This window comes from Pantherophis guttatus, chromosome 2 (genome assembly GCF_059756535.1).
Source record: "Pantherophis guttatus breed Tessera chromosome 2, ASM5975653v1, whole genome shotgun sequence".
Taxonomy (NCBI): Eukaryota; Metazoa; Chordata; class Lepidosauria; order Squamata; family Colubridae; genus Pantherophis; species Pantherophis guttatus.
In genome coordinates this window covers 255,174,042-255,183,142 of record NC_142064.1, presented here as the reverse complement: position 1 = coordinate 255,183,142, position 9,101 = coordinate 255,174,042, and the positions used below count along the sequence as shown (strand labels likewise).

Sequence of the window (9,101 nt, the reverse complement as noted above, 5' to 3'; positions counted from 1 at the left end):
CTTCCTTGTCCCCACTTGTCCCCTATCAACCAGAACTCTGCCAAACAACTTCCCAAGCACTTGTCAAACTAATTACTATGTAATGATTGTGTTCGTTCTTGCTACCTTTCCCTTTGCAAAGAAAATTCTTCCTAAAAACCAGCAACATTTTGGTCTTCCTGCCCCACATTAAAGAAATTGTACCCTTCTCATTTTGCAAACCGCACTCATTCTAACAATTCCCCAGTCATATCCTCCAGTTTTCAACATTCTCACATTTGTGACTTTTGACTTTTTCCCCTTTGGACACTAAGTTTTATAACAACTGTTTTAATCCTGTTTTTGACTTATTATTCGCATACCAATATGAAAATATTGTTATGATTGCAAGCTGCCTAGAGTTCCCTTATGGTAAGATGGGCGGCCTATAAATTTTATAAATAAATAAGTACACTCCTTCCAGCATCCCTTCATTTCATTTTCACCCCATATTATTTCACCATTTATTTTTAACTCTACTTGGCTAAAGGCTCCTGGTTTAGGCTTTTATCTACCTTTTTATTTCCTACAAAATTGAAAAAAAAAAAAAAGGTGCTTCTTTGAATCTTAACCATTTCTTACTCTCAAATTATATTTTTTGCAGCTCCCATATCCATATCTATCTCTCCATATATTTTTCCCATCCCCATTATTTGCAGCACTCTTGGCTCCTCCAAGCATCTCTGGAGCTCTAACACAATTCTTTCTCTGTTTCAGTTTCCTCTTCTCTGTTTCAGTTTCCATATCCTCTTCCTTCATGTGTGCTCTCCATTCAGTTTGGGGGAAGAGACTAATTAATTATTTTTCTTCAATTATTTCATCTTCTCTCAGTTTCTTTTTCTTCTATGTCATTTATTTCTTGCAGTTTCTTCCCAAATACAACACTCCAGTTTTAATTTATTCATTCATTGATACATCTTTTCCTTTACATTCCACACTGTAGGCTTGCATATGCCATGGTCTTTACCAAATCAGCCCAAAATTATGCATCTGAGCTGCCCACCATGATTCTGGTCCCTCAAGGTTTTCAGACAATGCTTTTAAACAAAGACTTTGTTTTCAGCCTTAGTCATTCCCACTCCGTATGTAACATTCCTTGCTAATGTTAATGTTAAAAGTAAGGTATGATGTAATATGGCCATAAAAGCAACAAAGCTATGCCCATTTAAACTAGGGACTCTAATCTAGAGAATACAGATAGTCCTCGACTTATAACCATTCATTTAGTGACCGTTTGAAGTTACAACCGCACTGGAAAAAGTGACATGACCATTTTCCAGATGATCGTTGCAGCATCACCGTGTCATGTGATCAAAATTTGGAAGCTTGGCAACTGGCATGTATTTATGACAATTGTAGTGTCCCCGGGTCATGCGTTCCCCTTTTGTGACCTTCCATCAAGCAGTCAATGGGGAAGCCAGATTCACTTAACAGCCATGTTACTAACTGAACTGCAGTGACTCACTTAACAACTGTGGCAAGAAAGGTTGTAAAATAGGGTAGAACTCACTTGTCTTGCTTAGCAAGGGAAGTTTGGGGTTCAATTGTGGTTGTAAGTCGAGGACTTTAAAAGCCAAGTGCTGTTGCCCGCCCACGTAGAGACACAAGCAATACATACACTGTGTTTTTTTTTTTAAAAAAAATAACCTGGTAGCCCACAACCAATTCTATCTTTCAAATCAAACTTTTAATTGTCCACTTTCTGCTTAACAAATCATTACGCTTTCAAAAAGTCTTCCTAAAAAACGTGCATATCCCATAAAACGTAAGACTAACAATACAAAAGGCAACAACAAAGCCAGTGAAATGTTTAAAAAACTCAAAAATGGCAGGACTCGACCTGCAACTTTTTTCTAATGGCCAGAGAAAACACAGCTGCCATTTTATATTGCAATGAAGGAAGCTTGGATTGACACTGAATGGTATTATATTGTGTGTACAAAAAAATCAAATGGGACACTCTCCGTATTTGGGAGTTTGCAGGTCTCCTTTCTAACCTGCTGAAATTCCAAAGAAAGCATCGCTTCAAATCCTATAAATAGGAAATACACCAACATGAAAAAAATAAAAATCACAGTAGCATTAGCTGTGCTGCATCGGGACAGAAGGAAATTAAAGAAATTAGAAAGGGTTGGTAATACATGAAGAAAATCATGTTTAGGGCACTTTGCAGGGCAAACTAGCTACAGAAATAATTATATTTTCATGGTTGAGTATCAATCCTTGACCAAAACTGGAGTTTCCTGCTACATAACAGTGCCATTCACTGAATGCTGAAGAGAGCAAGGAAGAGGATCTATAATGGAAGGATTTTATTACTGGCTTTAAATTGGAAAGAGGCGACCTAAGATTTCTTTCTTCAATTTAGTGCTCACCAACCTTCATCTCCAGCAGTCCTAGGAGACGGAGGAGGTTGGTGCGAACATCTTTAACCACTATGGATGCTGCATTCAGAAGGAACAAAGGAACAAAACATTCACAAGTGGAAGCATCGTCTGTATCCAAGGAACATACTGCAGATGGCCGTATTTACAATGCTAACTTTGCTGGTGCTTCCCAGAGAAAGCGATAACGTGACCTTCCACCGTTCTGCAGCTCTTCTTCAGGGAAGGTCAAGTCACACAGGGAGAATAAAAAAATAAAAATAAAAATTCATCACTGCTTCTGCTGGAGGGCTTCCTTGCGAGCCGCATCTTGTAAGAGTTGGGTGTCCACCTCATCGGCCGGAAGCTGGACGTAACGGACAACAGAGCCACGAATGAAGCAATTCTTGACCGACAACTGAAGAGAAAGGGAGAAGAGCATTGGAGGGCAACGTTAAGGATCAATGTGTCTAAAGTCAGGCTTATTCAGGCAGCCAGGTAGAGGCAGTCCTCAACGTACGACCACAAATGAGCCCAAAATGTATGTTGCTAGGTGAGAAATTAGTTAAGTGAGTTTTGCCCCATTTTTACAACTTTTCTTGCCATGTTTGTTTAATGAATCACTGCAGTTATTAAATTAGTAATATGGTTGTTAAGTGAATCCAGCTTCCCCCATTGACTTTGCTTGTCAGAAGGTCGCAAAAGAGGATCACACGGCCCCAGGATACTGCAACTGTCGAAAATGTGAGTCAGTTGTCAAGGATCCGAAATGTAAATCACTTATGACCTTGGGGATGCTGCACCGGTCATAAGGGTGAAAAATGGTCCTTAAGTCACTTTTTTCAGTGGTGTTGTAACTTCGAATGGTCACTAAGTGAACTGTTGTAAGTAGAGGACTACCTGTATAATTCAGCTAGAATAAGAATTATTTTAGGCTGTTGCGTTTTGGAACAGCATGGGTTATGAGTGCTTACTTTTGTTTCCTGTGCTGAATTATTTTCCTAATTCTGTCAGCTACTGTTAAACAAACCATTAAAATATCACACCATTAAAAAAAAACCCACATCTCCAGGGCATAGGGGACAGGAGGTTACATGCCTGGGAAATGTTATTGCTCTGCTGAGTACAGGTAGTCTTTGACTTATGACCACCACCGAGCTCCAAATGTATGTTGCTAAGCGAGAAATTTGTTTTTTCCCCCATTTTATGACCTTTCTTGCCACAGTTGTTAAGTTAGTTGTTAAGTGAATCTGGCTTCCCCACTGACTTTGCTTGTCACAAAAAGTGATCACATGACCCCTGGATACTGCAACCGTCATAAATAGGAGACAGTTGCCAAGCATCCGAAATAGTCATGTCACTTTTTTCAGTGCTGTTATTTCGGTTACTAAAGGAAGGGTTGTAAGTCGAGGACTACCTGTAATTAGTGAGTTTGGTTCTTGACCATTGTTGATTTTTTTTTTATGTTACATTGAATATTTCTGCATTGTTTATAATGTGCTGTTGGCCATCAAGGATCAATATTTGTAAGATGGGTGTCATGTAAGTTGACTAAATAAAAAAAAATCAATCAATCAATAAACGGGAACAGCTAATTTCAGTAAAGTACCTCAAGTTTGCTCCCACCCCAATATTCACAATGGTCATGCATATTATATGTTGCTCTTCTAATTTTACACTCCAAATTGCTGATTATAAGGTTGAAAACAGGTTAAAATAGATCAAGAAAAGCTACAGTTAAAAACATATGCAAAAGTAATACATCCAGTCACAGTTTTTGTTCCATACAGAATCAACCTTGTGAACTCTCAAGTTTCCTCTTTCCACTACATATTCAAAATGGACAGTGATTAATATATGTATATATGTGTGTATATATGTATGTATATAGCATGTGTTATGTAGGAGTTTGGGTAGATATACGCTTTCTCCTGAAGTGCAGAATTTCATTTTTAATGTGGGCCATGCGCTCACAGTAAAAGAAATGACAATAAAAGCTATCTTATTTTATCTTATCTCTTAATAGATGTTGTAAGGCCTTCTTGGTTAAAATAAACAGCCAATAACCTTCAAATCCTGCCATGGTCATTAGATAAGCACTTACCATATGAGGATATTTTTCTGGATCTGTCACACTAATGTCCGTGAGCTTAATATTCAGGTACTATGGAATCGGGGAAGAAAAAACAATAGTTCAGCAAACAAGCAAGATATTTTGTATATCCCGAGGTTTATCTCCAGGACATTCAAGGCTGCCTATCCAAAATCATCACTAGTTTCTTTTCATCTCAGTGGGGATTACACCTACCTTTTGACAATCTCAGAGATTTTCCACATCCAAGTTCATTGTTTGTGGCATTGTCCACAAAGTTGCTACCTCCGAGAGGAGCAAAAGTAGAGGTCATTGCCCTGATTTCTTTTTAATGTGAGTGGGGATAAAACAAATTTGTTTGCTGCCCTAAGCTACTGCAAAGACAGAGTACAAAATGAAATACGCCGAAGGATGACTGTACGTATAGCAGAGGCGTAGAAATATTTCAGATATAGGAAAGTAGTGCTTTCAACACTGACCTACTTAGGCAAAATGCAAAACAAGTACATTCTTTAAAAGGGTTGCAAAAAAGTTTAGGGTTAATTAGAGTAGAGTAGAGTAGAGTAGAGTAGAGTAGAGTAGAGTAGAGTAGAGTAGAGTAGAGTAGAACAGAACAGAATTTTTATTGGCCAAGTGTGATTGGACACACAAGGAATTTGTCTTGGTGCATATGCTCTCAGTGTGCATAAAAGAAAATTCATACCTGATCTACAGAATGTAAGGTCCCACAGATGCTACAAAAAAAAGGAAAGAGAATTCAGAATTAAGGTGACAAGGGTTCTTTAAAAACACAACAATATCTTGTGAATTAAATAAAGAGGGAAGGAAAGCTAAAATGGGTGGGTTTACTAAGCAGCCAGAAACTAGAAGGCTAGGGTCATAAAAGAAACCAGGATTCATTTGCAGCCAAACAGCTGTGAATAAAAACATACCTCAAGTCATTCTTCAATTCCACTACCACGTCCTTCCCTACTAGGGATTTGAAGAAGGAATAGAAAAGCTGAGGACAAAGAGAAAAAAAATGAACATAAAACAAGCTTTAAGAAGCATTTCACAATCTAATGCATAGCATATATACAGACATACCTGTTTATCACACACACAAAAATAGTATAAGACAAAGACCCAAGGGAGGAGTTTGGGAGGCAAGTCAAAAAACAAATAAGAATTGAAATACTAGGGCGGGCAAGAGATGATGGTTAGAAAGGGAATGCTGTTTAATACAAGACTGGCTTTATTGAGAGCTAGAATAGAGGTAGAAACAAGAGGAAACAAAGGGGAATATTATTATACATATTTTTATATAATATACCAAAAGTAATAGCTAGATGTAAAGTTTAGATGTTGAAAGATGGTATCACTATGTACGTTTAAATAATATTGTGATTGCTATTAGAATGGTGCACAAAAACACTAAACTAAACAATGAAGGAACACACTCTAATACAAATATGTATAACACCACAATTACATAAATATTACATAATAATACTTTTACATAAGATTAATGTAACAAATATTGTTACTATTATTTGTATTTAAATGAATGATACCCAGATGTCTCAGTGTTCATATGATATCGATGTATATCCAAAAATAAATAAAAACAGTATAAATAAAAATAGTATAAAATAGTATAATCTTACACTACTCTAATGCCCAATAAATACTACAGCGGTATTGAGCAGAAACTACATATGTGCCCAAACATGTGTAAATCCTCATTAAAATAAAACAACACATTCATAATTAGCATTCAGCTTGTTGTGCATTTCAGCAGTTATTCTCAACTTCAGCAACTTTTTAAGATGTGTGGATTTCAACTCCCAGAATTCCCACGCTGGTTGGGGAATTCTGGGAGTTGAAATCTACACATCTCAAAAGCTGGGGGGGAAAACGCCTTATGGCATATCATGTCTACGGAGTGTCATCCAGGTCATGGTTTATTTATTTATTTATTGGTTCGATTTATATGCCGCCCTTCTCCGGAGACTCAGGGCGGCTTACAATGCATTAAGCAATAGCCTTCATACTTTTGTATATACCCGCTTAGTAGGGCTTTCGGCCCCGCACTAAGCGGTGTTCTTTTTTATACAAAGTCAGTTTATTGCCCCCACAAACCGGGTCCTCATTTTACCTACCTCGGAAGGATGGAAGGCTGAGTCAACCTTGAGCCTGGTGAGAATTGAACTCGCAGTAATTGCAGGCAGCTGGTGCTACTTAGCACTTTAATCTGCTGCACCACCAAGGCTCTTTGGGTTGCCCCAAAGATGTTTTTTTTTCCCCAATAGGCAACTGGACTTTAGTTTTTTGTCCCACTTTGGACTCAGCACCCAGTAAGCAGTTCCCAAGGGACTATATTTCATGGTTTGCATCAGAGAGAGACGGTATTAAGATTCTTTTTAAATTTTTCATGCATGCCCTACCTATGTACACCCACGTGTTACACATACAGGCAGTATACAAGACCTGTCTTTCCTCTTCAAAAAAAAGCAAGGTCCTTTTTAACAGCAGACATTCAATACACATTTTTAGGTTTTTATGGCCTCAAGAAAGAAAGAAAAGCATTTAGCGATTTGAGCATCTGCGGATATATTCAGGATTTGGCGCTAGGAGCCCCTGTTGTTACGATCCCAGCTAACAATGCCTAACACCAGTTTACCGGGCTGCAAAAATCGGATTCACACGTGACTTCTAAGTGCAAAGACGGACTCACCCAGGCATCTCCAAAATAAACGATTAAAATGCCCGTTCCTTTCCCCACCCCGACAGTGCAAAGCTATTACCCCACACATAACCACCGCTGCTCTCACCATATTTCACGCTGCCCGCTGCAGAAGCAAAGACCCCGCGTGGATCGACTCGCAGAACCAGGGGAGGGAAAGTGGGGGGAAAAAATTAGTAAGAAAGAACTTCCCGGGCTGCGCATGCGCGGTGAGAACGTCGGTCTTACGGAAGGCGACAGAAATAGTGACTTCAGGAGCAACCGGAAGCGAACCGGAAACAGGAAGCTCTTCTTAAAGGAGCCGCCACCATTTTTTGTGTATGTGTGCTCTCTGTGCAAGGAAGAGTTATTTCTGTAACTTTTTAAGAGTTGTCGGATTTGTTGTGCGTGCTGCGGTGAAGAAAATGCCTGCAGTTTGTCAGCTTTTTTTTTCTTCTTATTTTTATAAATAACTCTTAATTTTATAAATAGCTCTTATTTTTATAAATAGCTGGAAAAAGTGCAAAAGACAAGCAACTAAGATGATGAAAGGCCTGGAGGCTAAAGCATATGAAGAAGGGTTGCAGGATTTGGGATATGGCGGGTCTAGAGAAGGACTAGAGGGGACATGATAGCAGTTTTCCAGTATCTGAGGGGCTGCCACAAAGAAAAGGGGAACAAATTATTTTCCAAAGCACCAGAAGGTCAGACAAGGAACAATGGATGGAAATTAATCAAGGAGAGAAGCAACCTGGAATTAAGGAGAAACTTTAACAGTGTGAACAATCAATCAGTGGAACAGCTTTGCCTTCAGAAGTTGTGACTGGCGTTTTTTTAAGAAGAGACTGGACAGTCACTTTTCTGAAATGGTATAGGATCTCTTGCTTGAAGAGGGGGCTGGACTAGAAGACCTCCAAGGTGCCTTCCGGCTATATTCTGATTCTGAAACTTAAGGCAGGAAACATACCTGATACTCCTTCCTCCTCCTATTTTCTTCACAACAACCATCCTGTGAGGTGGATTGGGTTGAGAAAGAGAGTGATTGGCTCAAAGTCACCCAACCAACTCTCATGCCAAGATGAGACTAGAACTCATGGTTTCCAGGTTTCTAACCTGGTGCCTTAAACATTACACCAAATTGGTTCTCTATAAGCTACAGTTAGATGTAACCAAACTGAAGACATATCAACTCAACTCCAGAGCCAAGAGTTTCCAGCAAAAGCAGAAGAAATTTCAGGATCTCCGAAATTGGCATTGAGGATATGCGAAGTTGGATGAGGTTAAAAGAGCAGCAAGTCTGTTTCCTTTTATTTTGTACTGACTGGATAAGGATGTTTCATAACTCCATCTAATAGTATTTAGAGAAAATGATTTTGGGTGACTCAAGCCAATGAGTCATCTTGTTGGTAGAGAAAAGATCCTCAACTCCTTTCCTCATCCATCAGGCGTTTTTACATAAGGTGGCAGGTGATTTCAAGAGGCGGTGTGTTGCACAGATCTGGCTGTTGGATCAAAATGCACCCAAAGAGGAGAGCCTTAATCACAGTAGGAATCCAGATTTAGTAGGAAAAGCATCTAAACCAAGGTTATTGTGATTGTGTGAACCAGCAGAGGATTACCTTGAAGAGAATCCTTTCCTCTTACCTTCAGACATAACAGAGTTGGAAGGGACTTTGGAGGTGGTCTAATCCAACCCCCTGCTCAGAGAGAAAACTCTATACCATTTCAGACAATTGGTTGTCTAATCTCTTCCAAAAAACCTCCAGTGTTGGAACATCTACAACTTCTGGAGACATGTCTTTTCACTGATTCTAACTGGCAGGAAATTTCTCCTTATTTCTAGGTTGGTTCTCTTCTTGATTATTTATTTTATTTATGTATTGGTTCGATTTATATGCCGCCCTTCTCCGGAGACTCAGGGCGG

At 39.0% G+C, this 9,101-nt stretch overlaps 1 protein-coding gene across 1 annotated transcript; it reads right to left on the bottom strand.

The window, feature by feature from the left end:
• Window positions 1–1,683: 1,683 nt before the first annotated feature.
• On the bottom strand, window positions 1,684–7,474 carry LSM2 (LSM2 homolog, U6 small nuclear RNA and mRNA degradation associated). The gene is made up of 5 exons (XM_034421558.3): window positions 7,287–7,474; window positions 5,406–5,473; window positions 5,177–5,207; window positions 4,486–4,545; window positions 1,684–2,799 (listed from the first exon to the last, which is right to left on the bottom strand). The coding sequence occupies exons 1-5, from the start codon at window positions 7,287–7,289 to the stop codon at window positions 2,674–2,676; spliced, it is 288 nt and encodes a 95-aa protein (XP_034277449.1). The 5' UTR covers window positions 7,290–7,474; the 3' UTR covers window positions 1,684–2,673.
• Window positions 7,475–9,101: the final 1,627 nt, after the last annotated feature.